At 39.7% G+C, this 21,949-nt stretch overlaps 1 protein-coding gene across 6 annotated transcripts in view; it reads right to left on the reverse strand.

Moving 5' to 3' along the window:
• Positions 1-21,949, reverse strand: part of LOC136863178 (general transcription factor IIH subunit 1) — a 506,000-nt gene that overhangs the window by 370,688 nt on the left and 113,363 nt on the right. For all 6 annotated transcript variants that reach the window (XR_010859163.2, XM_067139528.2, XM_067139529.2 and 3 more), the window contains exons 2-3: positions 19,521-19,699; positions 9,822-10,023 (exon numbers count right to left, since the gene is read on the reverse strand). Coding sequence is in view for 5 of the 6 variants with exons in the window: in XM_067139528.2 (XP_066995629.2) it covers positions 9,822-10,023; positions 19,521-19,674 (356 nt within the window). In the remaining variant the exon portion in view is untranslated. The remainder of the gene's footprint in view (positions 1-9,821; positions 10,024-19,520; positions 19,700-21,949) is intronic.

Raw genomic sequence — 21,949 nt, forward strand, 5'->3', positions numbered from 1 at the left:
TTTCTTTACCAGCAGTGAAAAAATTAGGAAAATAATGATTAAAAATAGGAGTTATGCCATGATAAGTTCAATGCAATGACTTTGCATTTGGCGTAACTTTCCGGTATATTACCATTTTCACACTAAATTATTTTTTTACATTTTTTGTTAACGGCATCAAATACGCCTTGAAATTCTGTACATAACACGATATTCACCCATTTTAACCAATAACATTCTGATTTACGGATATTTGGCAAACCCGCTGCATTAGAGTAGGACAGCACTACCCACAAAACATGGGAGAAGGAAAGAGACAGAATCATCCCATTACTGCTGTACTCATTTTAAGGTTGGAACGCTCTATAGGTACAAACCGTATCAATTCGAGCCCACTGCCAGGGGAAGCCATAAATCAAAAAAGACTTCCCAGAATCGGAGGCAAAGAAAAGTCTAATTTACAACGGTGAGAGTGTGAATTTTTGTTTTAATATGCGTACTGATAATGAACGTACATGTTGCTTTGAAGGTGAAGTGACAAATAAGGGTCAGGGGAAGTGCGGACAGTACTAGGTTACATGTTCATTTTGATACTGTAAATCTAGAACCTTGATATGTTGAACACTACAAAACATTTAATTATTTTGCATACAACTAAAAGAGAATCACAGGAGCAGGTAAAGAAAAATACTAACTCTACATGGTATCGCACTGCTTAAAAACAACTTATAATGGTTCAATATCTGGAATACACTGGGTAAAAATGTAAACAAAAAAATATCTTCCTGTACAGTTAGCAAAATACGACAAACATATCCTAAAAAATGATAACTACACTGGTTTCAAAGAAAAATGCATCAGAAAAGTTTAGTTACTCTAATTAAGAATGAGTGATAACACCAGGTTTTTTTTATATTGTATTCACTTGTTACTGTAAATATTACTTCAGGAATTTAATATCTAATATGCAATAAAATTATTATGATTATGATGATTTTGGTCAAAGGATGGGGCACTGATGCAATGTTTTGAGGAATCTCAGCCAGGTACATATCTTCAAAGGTAGGTAAACTGTGGCCATTGGCAACTTCCAAAAGGTTTGTTTGAAGATAGTCTCTCCACGTGTTGCTCTATGGAGAGCAAGTTTTTTTCTCTATCCATTGTTGAGTTGATCCGGAAAACTGCAATTTGAATCCCTTTATTCCCCATTTAACATTAATCATGATATAAAACTGCTAGCATTGTTCTCATCACCATTCCACTGTAAGGAAAATGGATTCTTCTGCAGGTATATTCCAGATTTCATTATGGAAGAACTCCTAGCCTACCTTCTCTTAATTTGTAATTATTCCAGTCAGTTTTCTTGTCATACTGGAAGATGTATTATTTATTTATTAAAATATTTTCAACAATTTTATACAGATTCAAATCAAGCAGTAATGTACAGTATACAAAGCTATAAGAAACATGATGATGATGATGATGATGATTGTTGTTTAAAGGGGCCTACCATCTAGGTCACCAGCCCCTAATGGTACGAAATGAGACGAAATGTACTGAAAATTTAAAAGTTCAAAATCATCCACTGATCAGAATTCAAAACACGATGACAAAGAGTGAATGGTTTGACATGAATTTAAAACAATTGGTACACCTGACCCGTAATGCCCCACATTCCCTGAAACTAGCATTAAACGATAGTATTACTAGCCAAGGGATTGCTTCTAAAGCACAATCCTGAATGAATGATGCTTGTAGTCTAAAGGGGTCCAAAATCCAAGTCATTGGCCCCTTATAATGGTACTTATCGCTAGTAAAGTAGAACCATGGCATTTGTCATGTTGCGGTACTAATCAAAAGTACTCGCGATATTCCACACATTATGGTACTACTCACAGGTAATGTAATGTGCACATGTAACGCCTTGCGTTTCTCACATTGCGGTGCCATTTACAAGCAACGCAAATCTATGGTGTTCCACAGATAGGTGTACTTTTTTCGCTATTTGCTTTATGTCGCATCGACACAGATAGGTCTTATGGCGACGATAGGACAGGAAAGGGCTAGGAGTGGGAAGGAAGCGGCCGTGGCCTTAATTAAGGTACAACCCCAGCATTTGCCTGGTGTGAAAATGGGAAACCACAGAAAACCATTTTCAGGGCTGCCGACAGTGGGATTCGAACCTACTATCTCCCGAATACTGGATACTGGCTGCACTTAAGCGACTGCAGCTATCGAGCTCGGTGATAGGTGTACTAATGACAGGGACTCGTACTATCTCATGGTGTTCCTCACATAGTGGGTATTAATCATAGGCAAGGCAGACCCATGGTGTCGCTCACAGAGTGGTACTAATCACAGGTACTGTAAAACTCACCCTGATTCACACACTGTCGCTACTAATCACAAACCTATTGTGTACCTAACATGTTGGTACTACGCGCAAGTAAAGTGATCCATGGTGTTCCCCGCGTGGTGGTACTAGTTACAAGTAGTCTCATGGTTCTAATTTGATTATCCCTTTGTCGCCCCTATTAGTCGTCTTTTACGACAGGCAGGGGATACCGTGGGAGTATTCTTCGCCTGTCCCTCACCCACAGGGGCTATAAGAAACAAACAGATAGGTTTCGGATATATTTTCATCGGTACTTCTGGAGGGTATGATAATGTTCGAAGCGTAATACTGGGTAAGTACTGGTTGCTTCTCACAGGTTTTCCAGAAATTAACAGTTTCTTGCCCCTGAACAGCAAATTTCTTTCCCATTGCTCCAAATCTTGCAGTCCTTCGTTTTCCCTTGGGGATGGGGATAAAGCATATGTGGCTTATCATTCAGTCGCACTATGCTGAATTTTTAGCTTTCCATATTTATTATCTCTCTCATAACTGAGTTTAGCAGCTGGTGTGAACACTGCAATTCTGTTACAAGTCTATCACCATGCCTTGCAAATCCACTTACTGACCTAAAAGGAAATTTAGGCAAGCCTGCATCACCTGTGTGTTTTCCACACCTCCAAGCAATATTGGAATGCTGTTCATTATGGTTAGGTCAGGGATGAGGCAACACCTTACTCCCTCACCATCACACATACTGCTAAGGTTATCATTGTTACTTATATCACTTCTTGAAACATCACTCATCACTTGCCTTGAAAACTCCCATGGTCAATGTCTGTAAAATATAGCCGCACAACACAAACATTTCAACATTTGTGAAGCCCGCCGCCGCCACTTTTCTACCAATGCTTTCTGCTTATGGCATACATTGCCACGCAAACACAGTAATATTGTCACTCAATTCACAAGGAAGCTGTGTGAACTTGTTCTCATGGTGCTACGCATATAGCAGCAATCGTTGAATAAGAACTGTGGGTCAAAGTGTAGTCGACAAAACGGGTTAGTTACAGAATGCAAAATTGTGCGTCGACCAGAGATCAACATGTGTGTCAGTGCTGAAAGACGGCTGTCAACCCGAGATCAACACGTGAGCAGAAAGTGTTAAAACATGATAATCATGTGAACCAGGGATGATAGTTTCTATCTTCTCCAACAGCACAGTGTACACACTCTTAATTTACATATAATTTATATATATTTATATATAATTTATAACCTCTTTTAATTTACTGCCACCGTCCTATTTGTGGATATTACAAACATGTTGAAAAGCAGAAGTAAATATTTCAATGAGCTCAGCTTTGTCGCTTCTGCAACTTGTGGATGACCCACCACTGCTGGTTTACTAAACCATATAATTAGTAGTTCGGTGTTTTGTTTCAGGTTTCAGCCACTTTGAAAAGCTCTTAACTAACTGCCATACAGTTGGTAGGTAGCAACTTTGTGGCAAGTGATTGTAGCAATGCTTTGCAAGCTGTCAATTCCAGCATGCCTTTCTGAACCACTTTGAAGTCTATGATTTTGTCATTTTTTTGGCCAAAATTTTATGCTAAAGCCAGGAGAATCTTATTGTCTGTCACATGAAATCCATAGCTTAGTGTCTTTCAATGAGACCATTAAATATGTTTGTATTACTATATATAAAACTGTATCTTATTCTTGGTTTAAACAATTGTTTAGTTATTGAATAAAATGTAGTATTTTTAATGATACGCACTTTTAGCATTGCACAGACATTTCAAATGGTCTCAAAATCGATCCCACATAAATAAAGTGCTGATGTAACTGCCATGGTTCTGATACTGCATTTCTCATTCCATGGTTCTGATTCCCAAACATAGTTCTGACCATTCAGGCATTCGACAGACACTATTAGCAATGAACCCAAGCCCTGTTTTATAATATTACAGTAATTAGTGGAGCATGACACATGCTACAGGAATAAAATAGCAGTTGCAAGCATTGACAAAAAAGAAAACACACAAACAAACATTTCTCCCGCCACTTGACTTTGTACTTTAATTTCTCTCTCCATCAGAAGTTATCTTCTTTGGAGATTCTAAATGAAGTGTCTAAATCAGGTGGGTCACCCTCATTGCAGCAATCAACCTGATGGAGCATTTCCAATCCAAGTTCACATTGTATACTTCATTCATTACTGGCATCACCTAAGTCTATACAGTCACTACCGGTTCTATGTCATTTTCTTCACATTCCACTTCTTGAAAATCCTGGCTCTTGCCGGCTACAGCTTCCTCTACCATTTTCTTTCTTTGATAAAAAACTAAAGGGTGATTTGGCTTTACTTCTTTAGTTCCCCTCATTAAATAAAACTTAACGAAGGTAGTTTCTTTTTTTTCTTTTTTCCAATAATCCCTCAGATTTCTGAGTCTGTCTCAACTTTCATTTTAGGATATAAGATTCTTTAAAATCATTGACATCAAAATGCTTAGAACAAACCATACTCTACTTTGAAGGCTTAAAACATAGTCGGTTTACCTTGTGTACCCATAACTTAAACCTAGTTGGCGATTTTTCAAGATCAGGAAACTGGTGGAAAGACCGTGTAGAGGCACCTTTCCCATGCATTGAATTACATTCATACACATCGCACCACTGAGGCATTTTGTTTAGATATTAAAATGCACCACCGAACTACTTTCCTAGAGAAAAATAATACGAGGATTGGAGCAAAAGTCATGGCAACTATTTTTTTCTTGTAGATATGTGAACGGATCACAAACGTATGTGTGTCGTGTGGAAGTTCTGCAGGCATAGTGTGTATGCAGAACAAGAGATGGCTCTGTGATAGCTGGTGTTAGCGCAGCGAGGGCTGTGAAATCAGTCAGTTGGTGAGTGTCACGCGAGATTGAAGTAACCCGTGTTGAGCAGCGCGCTTACATCAAAATAGCTGTTCTCAGAGGGAGAAATGCGATGGAATGTCACAGCGAGTTAGTAGAAACCCTTGGGAATAATGCTCTACCATACCGTACAGTAGCACGGTGGGCAGGAAAGTTTCAGCAAGGACGTGTGTCAACTAGTGATGAGCAACATTCGGGACGACCTGTCAGTGTGCGGACCGACGCGGCACGTGCCGTCATCGAGCAGCTCCTCGATGAAGACAGACGATGGATGCTACTGGAGTTAGAGAGGGCAAGTGGCATCAAGAAATGCACCGTCCACAGGATATTGCGAAATGAGCTGCAATAGCGCAAAATTGCATCGCGGTGGGTACCGCATGCATTGACGGAAATTCAAAGGTGGGTGCGCTATGCAGTATGCTGCGACCGTCTTGCACAATGGCAACAGGGCGGCAATCGATTCTTGTCACAAATAATCGCCATCGATGAATTTTGGGCCAGAGCATACAAACCAGAACTGAAACGTCAGTCCGCAGAGTGGCGACATGCTGGATCACCAAGGAGGCAGATGGTCCGTCAGAATCCTTCCCCAGTCAAATTGATGGTGATCGTCGTGTATGACGTCAGGGGTGTCATTGTTTGCCACTTTTTTCCACATGGCAGAACAGTGACCGCACAGTACTACAGAGACTTTCTGGTGCGACAGGTACGACGCGGCCTTCAGGAGAAACGTCCGGATCTTGTGGACAGTGCAATAATCCTGCACAACAGTGCAAAACCACATAAAGCAGAGTGTGTAGGGCAGTTACTGCGACGTTGGGGATGGGCAGAATTGGAACACCCACCGTACTCTCCCGACATTTCGCCCTGTCACTTTGATCTCATTCGAAAGATTAAGGAACCACTACGTGGTAGGTGGTTTGCAACACGAGAGGACACTGCTAATGCTGTGCACCAAAACGTGGCCCGATTCACACATGGTGTGGCAAATGCTGAGGCAGATGGTATTCAGCGCCTCCCACATCGTTGGCAGTGTGTGGTGTCAGTAGCAGGGCACTACTTTGAGGGTCTTTAGGCCCAGGTTTGTCATGTCAACTTTATGTGTACTGTGTTGTCATTCTTTTGCACCGGGAAGGCCATACTGCCCCGTATACTACCGTAATAAATTAGTGTGTTAAGATATTTCAGTGCTATTCATTGTCCACACATGTAATTAACACCTTGTCCTTTCATCTGTATATGTCACATTTTCCAACTGGACTGATATCTTCAAGAAAAAAAAAAAAAAAGTTGCCATGATTTTTTCCCCAACCCTCATAATAAAATAATTTACAATAGGGAACATGCATAATTTTCTAAAATATATTTTTTGAAAAGTACACCAACGAACCAGTACGTAAACGTATTACAATGAGGTAAGTTGCCTTGTTTTCTACCATTAAAAAAATGTTCAAAAGTGCTTTCCCACAACGCGAGTGAAACGGCCTCTGACGTAAGCGGCGCGCTGTGACGTCACGATCCAGTACCGCATGCAGCTCTACCAGCCATTGTGCATCAGCCGTTACAAAAGCCGATTGTTTATTATTCGTGATCGCGAATAACTTCAAAATGACAGAAGAAAGGTTCAAAACAGCACAGTCAGACAATCTATCATGTGTAGATGTCATCATTCTTGAAAAATAGTGACTTTTGTGGCCACAGAAATTCACGGATAAAAAGCAAGTTTGTAAGTGGCATCTTTTATATACGTGCAACGTATTGTAACTCATAGTATTAGGATAACAACGAACCTGGATAGAAATCACATTACATTCAGCATTAGTAAAGTAAGAAATCGGATTTCAGCACTAACATAATCATATAGGTAGCATTATAGTACTAGTCCGCCTCTGTGGTGTAGTGGTTAATGTGATTAGCTGCCACCCCCGGAGGCCAGGTTTCGATTCCCGGCTCTGCCATGTAAGTTGAAAACAAATAGTACGAGGGCTGGATCGGTGTCTACTCAGCCTCGGGAGGTCAACTGAGTAGAGGGGTTTCGAATCCCACCTGAGCCATCCCCGAAGTGGTTTCTCGTATTTTCCCACTTCTCCTCCAGGCACCTAAGGCCACGGCCGTTTCCTTCCCTCTTCCCTGTCTATCCCTTCCGATCTTCCCATCCTCCAACAAGGCCCCTGTTGAGCATAGCAGGTGAGGCCGCCTGGGCGAGGTAATGACCCTCCTCACCAGTTGTATCATCATACCCAAAGTCTCACGCTCCAGGACACTGCCCTTGAAGCGGTAGAGGTGAAATCTCTCGCTGAGTGCGAGGGAAAAACCAAACCTGAAGGATAAACTGATTAAGAAAGAAAGAAAGAAAGATCATAGTACTATAGGTCTATAATCTATCATTCCCGAAAAAATATATATTTATGGTTGGGGCAACTGGCCTACCCACTTCCGGGGCCCATGAAAGAGAAACATTAAATATCTTGGTGGAGGGAAAAAGTTAAACATGATAAAGATAAAGATAAATATGACCTCATCTAGTTTTCACAAGTCGGGCTGAGTGGTTCAGGCGGTTGAGGTGCTGACCTTCTGACCCCAACTTGGCTAGTTCGATCCTGGTTCAGTCCGGTGGTAGTTGAAGGTGCTCAAATACGTCAGCCTCGTGTCGGTAGATTTACTGGCACGTAAAAGAACTCCTGCAGGACTAAATTCCTGCAAATCGGCGTCTCCGAAAACCGTAGAAGTAGTTAGCGGGCGTAATGCCAATAACATTAATTACATTTGGCTTTTAACAAGCTGAGCATATCGCGCAAGAAAAGTGTCTTGGTGACATTTTAGTCGTTCAATACAGGAATGTCTTTGGGTACTGTGACTTTTTTTTTTTTTTGCTTTACATCGCACAGTCACAGATAGGTCTTATGGTGACGAGAAATGGGAAGGAAGCGGCCGTGGCCTTAAGGCACAGCTCCAGCATTTGGCTGGCGTGAAAATGAGAAACTACGGAAAACCATCTTCAGGGCTGCCGACAGTGGGGTTCGAACCCACTATCTCCCGGATGCGAGCTCACAGCTGCGTGCTCCTAACCGCACGGCCAACTCGCCCGGTATTTTTATCCTTCGGTTTATTGACTTGGCTTGTATACCCTAAAACTTAGGCTAAGTTGGATAATATTTTAAACACCAACATCACTATTTTCACCTGTGTGCAATTTATGTTATTTATTTCACTAATATTATAATTATTATAATTGAGCATTGTTAAGTTATAAGACCCCAACAGACAAGCATTGGTTTTGTGTAGAGATATATATTTGTTAAATTCACGTTCTTTTCTTTCATGATGTACACGCCTATTTTTGTTATATTATAGAGTATTTAGCTATAGCCAAATTTCTTTACAAAGGTGAGCTCTTCAATAAAGACATAAATAACTGTCGCATGCCAAGATAAATTTGTATAATTAGAGCTGTCAATATGGTTCATAACCCCTTTGGTTTATTACCTAGACATGGATCACCCAAAACATAGGTTAGGTTTGGAGAATATGTTAATAATCAGCATTAATTAATGCACTGTTTATTACTTTCGTATTCCAAGATGTAAATGAAGCATTTAACTAAAGCATCATATATTAAAATTCAAAGTGTTACCACTAGAACAGCTGACATGGAAAAGTGATTGAAAATTCAAACAAATTCAACTTACGTTAAAATGATCTTTAAAAAAATAAACTGTAGACTTTTCCGATATATCACCAGCATTTCTCCGGCTCGCCAAAATCCATTTCTCCCTAGTTTTAGCGTCTTTGGAACATTTATAACCAATTTGTTTGGGATGGTATGCGATGTGCTATTGCTCATCGGAACTATACACCATTTATGAGTTTTCTGCCTCACTGTCTGCGCAGGATTCATTTTAAGTCTAAAATATAGCACTCAGATTATTATCCAATGTATAGACTTCGAATTTAACCAAACCAGACACTAACATAAAGTAGAAATACGCTAAGTATATCCTGCTTCTCACAGCACACTACGTGTTATTTCCTCTGCTAATTCAGTCAACCTGTACGATGACGTCAGACCAATGAGATCGCGTATTTGCATGACGTGACATTTTTGTACTTTAATTTAGATTTTTATCATGTTTGGAGTTATTATTTGTACATTCTGATCATATTTTTAAATTCTGCGTGAAATTTTGAATCAGATTAGCATATTTTTAATTAAAACCCCGAATCATGCATGTTCCCTATTGTACACATGCGTAACGTGTGGTTTCACTTCTGTTAGCTGGTTAGTTATAGACAAAGACAGAGGTTACCTCTAGTGATGTCATGCAGAACTACACTCAGATTTCAAACACAGGTCACCTGTCACAGAAACAACTGACAGAAAACAAAAAAATGTGTGTACCATAAAATTAATTCCTCTATTAATTTTTAACGCAAACTGCTCCTTCAAAGAACAGTCAGAAAAATTCAGGAGCCTAGAATGAACAGTGGAGATGACTGGGCTGGAGATGATCTAACACCCTATACATATATAAGCAAAATTTACATAATGAGCAAATGAAACCTTTAGATCTCTCAATTGTCATTACCTGTTCTTCTCTTGAAGTTCTTTATTAACTAGACGTTTGACTTTGTGTAGTAATTGCTGCAAAAGTTCCTTGACGTCATCTCTATCTTTGAGTTGGGCAGCAAGCCCTAATCGATTAACGAAGTGAAATGTTGAGGCAGAACCATCGTGCAGTGCTACTTGTAGCTGAACCTTTGGCTTGCCTTCTGGGGAGATCTTCTGCACTGTAATAACATTGAAAAATCACAGTAAAAGCCAGGAAAGAAATACGTACTTAGGCTGATAAAAGAAATGAGTAGTCACAGTCAAATATAACTTCTCAAAAATGACTAAATAATCCAGAAGAAAGACCCAAATGTGCATCATGTGTTCACTAAACAAGAAGGCAAGAGGTCAAAATTTATCAGAACCCAACCCCACTGGCAGCGAATATAAACTGAGGTTACCTTGGTCAATGCAAAATTAGCATGTGTGTCAAATACAATCTGTTGGAATTTAATCATCTCTGAAAAAAGCCATAGAAAAAAATGTTGAAACTGCAATTTCTCTTTTCAAGTCACAGGAATACTGTGCTTGTGCCAGGGATGAAAGCAAAGTTTGCTATGAAAAAAATCATTCATCACACCTCTGGGTAATAACATGATTGATTTTCCAGCATTTAAAAGCTCACTTTTCAATTAGAAAATAAGAGCATCAGATACATTTAAATGAAACTGATAAGTTGTTTTCTATCACATTTCTGGACACACAAAGAATTTTTTCAGGCAAGAGATATGGTGGCCCGATGTAATTGGAGAATATGTATTGCAAAACATATTTAGTCCAGTCAAAGTACAGATGTGACTCCATTATCCTCTTTTCCTGTGTCGATGTTCAAGGAAATATGAACTTGAACCTTCACATGTCATCCATAGGGACAATAAATAGTATTTTACTTGAGATTCTGCATTTTAGACTTACTGTGCAACTTGCCAATGAAACCTCCTTAATTTTAGACTATTATCGGTGGGTTGGGGGTGGGGGATCAAAATGGGATTTTAAAAAATTCAAACATTCTTTCAAGCGACCAGGCTGCAAGTGCAACATTTCAATTCATGGTGAACCCCAGGCTTCTGCACCACAGATTTCTCAATGCTCTTCCAGCTTCCAAGCTCTGCGTCTCACGTGAAGTATGTAATTAGTAGAGCTTGGATTTCCATGCAAATGCATGTTTTAAATAAGCTAGTTAAACTTCTCAAACTTTGCAAATATTCATTTTATGGCTTAATGATTCACAATAGCCCTTCTTTTTCCGTGCATGTTTGCATGTTTTGGCCTTTCTAGGGGAAAATTCATGCATAACACATATTTTGAAGATTTTGGATCTAATAGCAAATATTTGGACGTTTATACTGCATAACAGAATTTTCTTCTCACTTTGGTGCATATATAATGTTAACTTGCATGATAGTACCTTTTAAGAAAGTTGGTGTGCGGAATTGGGGACTATTTTTCAACGTTATACAGTATGTCTATTACTGAGAGACGGAGAGAATGTATTCTTGGCATCCTATCTGACAAAGTTAGTACATACGGCAGAGTTCCTATTATCCAATTAACCAAGCACTTTCTTATCTGTTGCTCAAGTAAACACTGACGTAAGCCAGAAGTTCCCACGTCGATCTCTGTAATTCTTAGGAATAAGGTGTCCCAGTTATAGGCCCTACATTGCTATAAATTGAACCTTAAATTGTGCATTACTCATTGACGGCTCATTTGTTGTGTATGTCTTGTATCACACTTCTGTGACACCGCGTCATTGAGATAGCAGTCCGACTCCATGGCTAAATGGTTAGCATGCTGGCTTTTGGTCAGAGGGGTCCCAGGTTTGATTCCCCACACGGTCGGGAAATTTAAGCATCATTGGTTAATTTCGCTGGCACGGAGCTGGGTGTATGTGTCGTCTTCACCATCATTTCATCCTCATCATGACGCGCAGGTCGCCCACGGGAGTCAAATCGGAAGACCCTGCACTTGGCAAGCCGAACATGTCCTCGGACACTCCCGGCACTAAAAGCCACACGCCATTTCATTTACTGGTTTGGTTTTGCACTGAACCCTCTTCCGTTGTTATCCTGGAATTTCCTACACGTCTTTGTTATCGCAGCAGGCAATCGTTACCAATTATTGAGGACATCTGTCTGCAGTCATCGCACGGAGAAGTAGCTGCGGCAGCTAGAATGAAATGGCGTATGGCTTTTAGTGCCGGGAGTGTCCGACGACATGTTCGGCTCACCAGGTGCAGGTCTTTTGATTTGATTCCCGTAGGCGACCTGCGCGTCGTTATGAGGTGGAAATGATGATGAAGACGAAACATACACCCAGCCCCCGTGCCAGGATATTAACCAAGGATGGTTAAAATTCCCGACCCTGCCGGGAATCGAACCCAGGGCTCCTGTGACCAAAGGCCAGCACGCTAACCATTTAGTCATGGAGCCGGACACAGCAGCTAGAGATACTGAAGGTCGAACAAAGTGATCCATTCAAATCCTGACTTTGAATTCGTCAAGCTTATGCGATATAAGATACAGTGGGGTAAAAATGCAGAAGACATACAATTTGACCTCAATTTGTCCCAAATGTCTTCATTTAAGTGTACACCTGTCACTTCTTGTGATGTAGAAAGATCATACTCTGTTCTTAACACAATGCTGTCCGCTCACGTATCAATACGTGTTTCCAAGCACGGTGCTCTGCAGCCGATCACGTATAAATATGTGTTTGTGCAAGTCTGTCTTCTGATGCCATCTAACGGTTATTGAGGAACTATTTGGAGATTATCGTTGATGTGCCTAAATAGTAGAAAAACTATGCTTCTTTTAGTACTCGTTTTGCCCGGTTTAGTGCGTCAGTTGCATTTGTTTTTGCCTTCGAATATCTTCCGTGTATCCATCAATGCTAGTAAACAAAAATGGCAGCCCCGGCAAACAAAAACAGTGGACTGACTCCTGGTGATATTATACATGAATTATACGCTGATAATTTGTCATATATTTCCCGTGATTGTGAGGAGAGTGAAGATGAATTGTCTAATGATAATTCTAGTGCTAGTGTCATGCATTTATGTGGAAGTGATGCGTTGAATGACACGTTTATTGCACCATGTGAGCAATGATCAGATGCTTCAGATAGCAAAGATGGTCTAGATGTAAGTACTGTTGATAATATTCTCCCTATTTCTGGCAGTGAGTGGCCTAACAGGATATTATATTGTTTTTGGAGTCTTTCTCGTGGACGCCTGGCGTTAAAATTTCGCCGAGTGAACCTGAAAATATAGGCTGTGATGTCAAGTTGTTCATTTGTAATGATTTGTAGGCGTATATGGTGGAGGAATCAAACAGATATCAATACCAGAATGAACCAAAATATAAAATCTCACCAAAAACTTTAAAGTGGACAGATATAACTGTGAATGAATCTAAAATTATTAAATTATGATACCCTGCAATAACTCCATGTCTCTGCCAAAACCTTCTGGCCACAGGGGCCAGTTATACGTCAGATGGGCCGGACAGCAATGTGTTAAGAATATGCTGACAGATAAGCGAATGAGCTTAAATTAAGATGATTTGGAGAAATCATGGTAGTTGTACAATGTTTCAAAAGAAACTGAATTTTGATAGTGCATATTTTCCAGTTTATTGGGCATGTTTTGCCAGATTATGGTGCATGAATGCATGCACATTTTGAGATTTAATAGTGCATGGAAATCCAGGCTCTAGTAATTAGGAAGCGCCCAATACACAAGTAGGAGTGGAAATGAGCTAGACAAGTTTTACAGCATCCTTCAAGTTCAATGTGCTGGAATATGCGGCAGAAAGTGGAGTAAGAGCGGCAAGGCATGTCATAAATACAAAGTACAGCCGATTAGAATCGTTTTTGGCATAACCTGACTGACAGATTATTGAGAGCAAGAAAAATTTACTGGGAGAAAAAGAAACTAATTCCTTCCCCAGTGTGAAGAAAGGAAAATACAAAAATGTTGAAATAAAAGTTCTGGAGTGGATTAGAGAAGCAAGAGTATGTAATGGAAAGGTGGTTTTTATTAATGTTCTAACTTCTAAATTCTGAAATCCAATACGGTTCTATAACGAGATTCATAACTTGCAACACTGTAAATCACGAAGTGATGCAGTTTAAAGGGCATGACGTTGAACATAGTCTTTATATTGCAGGCAAGGATTTGAAAGCAAGTAGAGGTTGTCAGAATACTTTATGTGCAGAAATGGATTAATTTTGCAGAGAAGGACATCACTATGCTAGTGACTTCCATCAGATTATACCATCAGTATGATCGAATTTCATCACTTTATTGCAAGACTTCGGACATTCCAACACTGCGCAGCCATGAGCACTGAACTCCCTGGTGTACTATGCAGCTCAGGTGCAGCATTTAGCCATGAGACCACACTCAGCTATGGTAATGAAGGATGGGGCTGATACAGAACTCTTTAAATGTGCTAATATGACATTCTGAGTAAATAAAGTATAGATTTAATGGGCTATTTTGTGTGATGATTTAAAGAGATAGATGTTCCCTTTTCTGCTTTTAAACCATGCCACACTAACCCATATTATGTGAAATTTTCACCTATTATACCCCTCCATATTTTTGAAGTTGAAAATTAGAGGGGAAAAGCAGGTGTTATAGGCAAATAAATACAGTATTTACACCACTGATATCAGTTTTTCAGTTATGAAGATATAATGGGCAGAATATGAGTTGCCCATGCATGTGGAAGGTGCAAACATCCTTCAATGTGAGCCAAGACCACAGCCAAGAAGCCAACGACCTGGAGCACAATTGGGCTGTATGAAATGAAGAGCAGGTGACATCTATATGCAAAGAGAGCTATGGCTAACAATGGACCTCCATATTCTATTCAACAACAAGAGTTTATTTACAAATCATATACACACAGAGAATATGCTCATGCTGCCAGATCATTACAAGAAAAATTTCATAATTATCAAGCTCCAAGACATACAGCAATTCATAAATTAGTTCACAAATTTCAGCAAACAAGGAGTGTTCAAGATAAGAAACAGAGATAATGATGCACAGTTATTACAGTTCTAGATATCAGGCATCGCATAGACGTCTCCCTTACAAAATCTTTTCAAGAGTTTTTCTCAACAATCTGGAATAATCTACGGCTCTGTACGAACAGCCACAAGTTAAGTAATTTAACACTTTGAACACTGTGACCAAGTGTTGCTTGGGCTCACTCATTTACTGCCACTTACGGTGCTCGAACAGTGTTCGGGCTCAGTTTTCTGAACTTATAACTCATCACATAATGGAAATAAGTCTGTACTTCTTCTGGTATACTTGAATGACAGCATTACAGATCCACATACTGATGCTGGATGGGAATGCTGACCCTCGCTAGATAGAATACAAAGCTTGTTTTGAAGAACAGCAAGGATGTGTACTATGCACTTTGTTTTCCAGTTCATTCTTAAAATGGCATCACAGTGTCTTGATTATCTTGGTGACAATGCGACAGAAACCAACCCTAATGAACTGGAATTCAAGATCATTTTACTCTCATATAAGCATAGTTAATATTAATGTATCAATGTTAGATGTAAATATGAAAAAAAAAACAAAAAACAAATTACAAACATAATTTGAAATAAATAACATTAAAAAGTTCAAAAATGTGATAAAGACCGTATATTGGCCCCTTTTCATATTTCATTGTCAAAATGAGTTCAGTGTTGAGACAGATAATTATAATTTTGAATACAACAAGGATAATTAACATAGCTCAAAAAGTACTGAAATGATAAAGCCTCAAGACCTCTTCTTGAAACAAAAATATTTCAGCGGATAGAGCTAACAATTTGTACAAGATTATAATGTAATTTTCATCATATTTTATCTGTGCTGTCCTGAACATGTGTTTTACGTTATCTTTTTTTTTTTACGTCGCACTGACACAGATAGGTCTTATGGCGACGATGGGACAGGAAAGGCTTAGGAATGGGAAGAAAGCGGCCATGGCCTTAATTAAGGTACAGCCCCAGCATTTGCCAGGTGTGAAAATGGGGAACCACGGAAAAACATCATCAGGGCTGCCAACAGTGGGGTTCGAACCCACTATCTCCCGGATGCGAGCTCACAGCTGCACGCTCTTAACCGCACAAACAACTAGCCCGGTCATTAAGTTATCACCAGAGACCTAACATATATGTATTTTTAAGTATATCAATATCGTATTGTTACGAGATGTTTTATTCAATAAGTAATAAAACAAAACATGTTATGTCTTCCTAGTGCTGATCATGGCTCAATTGGGCCAAAACATGTACACTAATCTATAATATTACAATGTACAGTATTGAATAGTGGAAATCTTATACTTTAACTTAGAATCTCTAGCCTGTCTAATTGAAGGAGGACTCTGTCACTCCTTTCCCACCATGTACATGTCACACTGTACAATCCTTCCGGCTGCTCTTGTCTTTGTGTTCCAAAAATCTAGTTTCTTTTAAACCAGGCAGAGTTGCTAGTTCCACGCTTTCCCATTCAAATTTATTAAAAGTGTATCTTTGACTTTCTTATCTGCCTCGTCTGTCTTTACAAGGCTGGGCTGCTAGCTCATGCTCAATTCGTCACCAGGAGTACCAGAATATCAGTAAGTCAGGCTCATCACCTTAAACCAGTTCAGCTTGAGTGGCCCTACCACAAGTTGTCCGCCTCCGTAGCGTAACGGTTAGTGTTATTAGCTGCCGTCCTCGGGGGCCCGGGTTCGATTCCCGGTCCTGCCAGAAATTTAAGAATGGCAGGAGGGCTGGTATGTGGTTGAAATGGTACATGCAGCTCACCTCCAATGGGGGTGTGCCTGAAAAGAGCTGCACCACCTCGGGATGAGGACACGAGTTTACTTTACCACAAGTTAAAGCTCCCACTGGCATACCTCTAAGGATAATCTTCAGCACTCAAGCTTCCAAAACATACAGCAAACCATAATTTTATCTTTGCCACTGTAGTGATACTTTCAGGAAGTTTATTCTTTCCTACTCAAAAGGAGTGTTCTGATGACCAGCATTATCACAATACAGATTCCTTTTCTACCAACTACAAGGCTACCAACCTCTTCCCTTCTCCCTGGCTCCTTCCAAACATGAGATCTGTGACATTCACACTGCATAATTCCAATATAATTGGTCCATTCTTGGAAATTATAAATTTTCCAGCTAACTCATTCTAGGTTGCCAGCGTTTCACCGAAGTGTATCAATTTGGGTTCATCAGTAGTTAACTAGCAAACCTACAAAGACGCATAGTTAACTAGCAAACCTACAAAGATGCATGGCTAGTGCATTTAGTGGAAGCCACTGCACAGGCTATTTGGAACATCAGGCAGTGCCAATATTTCAAGTTCCCTACGGGAAACAAAATCTTTATCTTCTCATGGCATAGCAGGCATCAGTTTCTGCAAAAGACCAAGAAGCCTGTGCAGTGGTCTCCGCTACATGCACTAGCAATGTGTCTCGGTAGGTGTAGTTACCAACTGATGGGCCCAAATTGGCATACTGGGGTGAAATGCTGGCAACCATGAATGGGTTAGCTGGAACATTTATAATTTCCAATAAAGGACCAATTATACTGCAATTAATGAATTTACTCATCCAGGACAAATAATTCAAGTTCCCTATTGGAATCAAAATCTATATCATTCACACTGCACTTACATGCATCTATGAGACCATTTGGGAGAGCACCTCAACACAATGATACACCTATCTCCTCATTTCCATGCAATAACTGCCCCAGCCCAAGCCTCTCAACTGCCCACACACATATATTTCTTTTTGAAATTTTCATTGATTTGCTTGCCCTGGAGTCTATGAATAACATGCCTGTCTCTTACTTAGATGCCCTGGGTTTGATTCCTGGTCAGCTGAGGGATTTATGGCTAGTTTGGGGTCCACTCAAGACTATGTGAGAACAACTGAGGAGCTATTTGATGGTGAGGTACCAGCCCCAGTCTAGAAAGCCAAGAATAACGTCTGTGAGTATTAGTTGTGTTGACCACATGTCACCTCGTAATGCAGAAGCCTTCCGGCCGAGTCACTTCGTAGACAATGGCCCATAAGTGCTGTTGTGCCATGGGGTTTTTGTTCATTAGTTTATTTGCATGCACTTACTTTCCTCTACTATAACTGAAAATCAGTTCACAATAAACCCACACTCAAACCTAATGAACCTTACCATAGCCAGATTGATACTTTTACCTTCCTACTCATCTCATCCCTTGTCTAACCTACCTAAACCCCATTCCAAACTTTTCTTTCAAAGATATTAACATGCTGCTTCACCATGAATTTTCCTTCCTTTCTTGATGTAGAAGAAATGTTAAAATATTGATGATGATGATGATGCTTGTTGTTTAAACGGGCCTAACAACGAGGTCATCGGCCCCTAATGGTACGAAATGAAATAACAAAAAGTTCAAATTAATCCACTGACCAAAATAAAATAAAAAATGTCATGAAGAATGAATGGATGGACATAAACCCAACAAAAACAAAGAAACAACAGTGGATCACACTCAAAAAAAGATCGTAAATAAAGGTATTACTCAGCAAGGGACCACACATAAAGCACAATGATGTTTGATGCCTAAAGGGGTGCAAAATCCATGTCGAAGGCCCCACAGAATGGTACATGTCGCGAGTAAAGTAGAACCATGGTATTTGTCATGTTGGGGTACTAATCAAAAGTAGCGATGACTCATGGTATTCCACACAAGATGGTACTACTCACAAGTATTGTACTTCGTACAGGTAATATAGACCTATGGTGTTTCTCACACAATGGCGCCACTCATAGACAACGCAAACCAATGAGTTTCCTCACCTAGGTGTACTAGTCACGGGTGCCGGTCCCACGGGCCCCGTGGTGTTCCTCGCATAGTGGGTACTAATCACAGGCAACACAGACCCACGGTGTTGCTCATATAGTGGTACAATTCACAGGCAACGCCCAGACCCGCGGTGTTGCTCACATGGGAACGACGCACGGGTACTGGAAAACCCCCAGGCCAGGCTCTATACTGCTACTAATCACAAACCTATTTCGTACCTAATATAGTGGTACTACTCGCAAGTTCAGGCAACCTATGGTGTTCCTCGCGTGATGGTACGAATCAAAAGTAGTTTCATGGTTCTAAATCAATCATCCCTTGGTCGCCCCTTTTAGTCGCCTCTCACAGCAAGCAGGGGATACCGCGGGTGTATTCTACATGTGCGTCCCCCACCCGCAGGGGGTAGTGTGTTTGGTCCGCGAGAGGTATTTTATTTCCCTCAGGTCCCCCGGGAAGCCGGTTAGGACCCCCCTATCCGCCACCTGGGAGTATCACCTTCCCCCTGCTACGCCAGCGTAGCAGGTTTGTGATGTTAAAATATTAGTTAATTATTTTTTCTTTTTTACTACACAATCTGTATGCCTATTATGCAAACCTGCAGTATTCCTTTGCTAGCTCAATTATACTGTTTGTATCTTTTCATCTTTCATGAGTTGCACAACCTTATTCACTGGATTATGTCTAGCAATCAAGATTATTAACAAAAAGAAAAAAGTTAGTATCCACTTTTCAATATTTTACTGTATTTAAGGATGAGAAAATTTAACAACAGAATCCAATACCAATGTAATTAAAGTAGCTTACTTTTAATGTCTGTGTACCTATGACTAACACAGACAGTGTCTCTGTTGTCCATCATCCATGCTAAGCGTTCATTCATAACATACAGTGTTCCATCTCCTTTTTTGTACCGCACTTGGGATACTTGCAGAAGAACATCCTCAGAGGATGTTGTCATGGTGGAACATAGACAATATTATCCCCTGAAAACAAAATACGTGCATTAAATACTTTATGGATACTTTAAAATAAAGGATTAAAAAACAATTAAGAGCAGTAGTAATACAAACAAAAAATGAAGGAAAGGAAAAAAAATATTGAGATTATGTGAGCAATTTGTTACATGGCAGTTTTCTACTTGATATTTCTAAATTTTAACCTAATAAAAGCATTTAAACCTCAAAAACACACATTATTCCTGCAGAAGTTTAAAATATTGAACATATCAAAGTAATATAGAAATTCAGGAAGCTAGTGATGGAATAACTTTACTATGAAGCTTCACTTATCTATATATATAAAATAAGAGTTTTGTTTGTACACCGCTCAGAATTTGAAAAGAATGGTATTTCTGTATCGGTCATGTCCATAGTAACAAGGAAATGCACTTTTTTATTTTTCCGTAATGTCTGTCTGTCTGTCTGTCTGTCTGTCTGTCTGTCTGTCTGTCTGTCTGTATACACATCACGAGAAAACGCCTGAAGAGAATTTCATGAAAATCAGTATGTAGTGTCCGGGTGTAAGTCGCTGCAATCTAGGCTATAAATATTCTTATTCACGCTGAGAGAAATGGTACTTTAGGGAAAGGCATAAAATTTAATTCTCAAATATTTGTTATTAGTGCTAAAATATTCTTATTCACGCTGAGAGAAATGGTACTTTAGGGAAAGGCATAAAATTTAATTCTCAAATATTTATTGTTAGTGCTCCTATCTTACTGAAAATTGGTGTGCAAAGTCAGGAAATAAGTCGCTACAATCTAGGTCACAAAATAATCTTATTCACGAAGAAAGAAATGGTAGTTTAGGGGAAGGCCTAAACTTACATTCTCAAATTTTTATGTTATTAGTGGTCCTATCTTAATGAAAATCGGTATGCAAAGTCGCTACAATCTAGGCCATAAATAATTTTATTCACGCTGAGTGGAATGGTAGTTTAGGGGAAGGCCTAAAATTTAATTCTCAAACATTTGTGTTATTAGTGGTCCTATTGACAAATACTACATTACTAAAGTTATATATTATTAAATTTCCAATCATTTATGTCATACATTTTTACCGTACCGGCTATGATTCATGAATTTGGATATTTTTTGGTAAGTCCATATCAGCGCCAAGTCACAAGAAAATGGGAAAACAGAATTTAATGAAAATCATTATGTAAAGTCAAATAATTTTGTAAGAAGCCCTAATATCACGGAGTCCAAAGAAAACTAAGTGTGAAGGCCTACAATACAGAAAGCTCATAACACTGAACAGGAATAACATTACATTGACCATTGTTTGTTGTGATGTGCTTTGTGTCTTCTGTTGCCAGTCATGTCCGATAGATGGGATTACTGCTGTATACCGACTATTTTTTAAAGTTTGCTTTACGTCACACCGACACAGATAGGTATTATGGTGACGATGGTATAGGAAAGGGCTAGGAGTGGAAAGGAAGCTGCCCTGGCGTTAAGTAAGGTACAGCCCCAGCATTTGCCTGGTGTGAAAATGGGAGACCACAAAAAAACCATCTTCAGGGCTGTCGACAGTGGTTTTCGAACCCACTACCTCCTGGATGCAAACTCACAGCTGGGCGCCCCTAACCGCACGGCCAACTCACCCTGTTGTACCGAGTATAACAGCCTCCCTGAATATTGGTGGTAAGTGGCTGGGGAGTTAGATAACATTCCTCTTAAGCATGCCATGCCTCCGGTTCATAAATTTTCTGATACTACTGGTACGTAAAAAGCTGGTTCATCATAGCATTCAAGCTATTCAATCCCTACGCTGAGGCACTGATTGGAATGGGCAGTTTGTATATTAAAGGAAACAATGGCAGAGGAGTGTTCATGGCTGTCTGCAGCCTGGTCATTCCAGCACTGGAACTCTGGAGTGTTAGATCGGCATCGTAGTACTGCAAGCGACTAATCTCATGTTTTAATCCGTATTGAAATGTGTTATTTGTAATAACAAAGTTTTTATTCTAATCCACCTGTTCAATACATTATGTCACATTTAAAATACCTTCATTAATTGACAAGTTATTTGTGGGACATGTTTCACTCCCTTACAGAGCATCATCAGCCAGGTCTGAATCTCGAAGAATGGTTATCTTCATAAACAATGACTCCAGAACTATTGAAACATTTTTTCACAAACTTAAATCTACTCTATTAGAATATCAGAAAATACATAAACTTTGATCATGCCTTAATAACATGGGCTTAGTACAAGATATACATTAAAATT

The sequence above is a fragment of the Anabrus simplex genome, chromosome 2 (assembly GCF_040414725.1).
Source record: "Anabrus simplex isolate iqAnaSimp1 chromosome 2, ASM4041472v1, whole genome shotgun sequence".
In the NCBI taxonomy this organism is placed as follows: domain Eukaryota; kingdom Metazoa; phylum Arthropoda; class Insecta; order Orthoptera; family Tettigoniidae; genus Anabrus; species Anabrus simplex.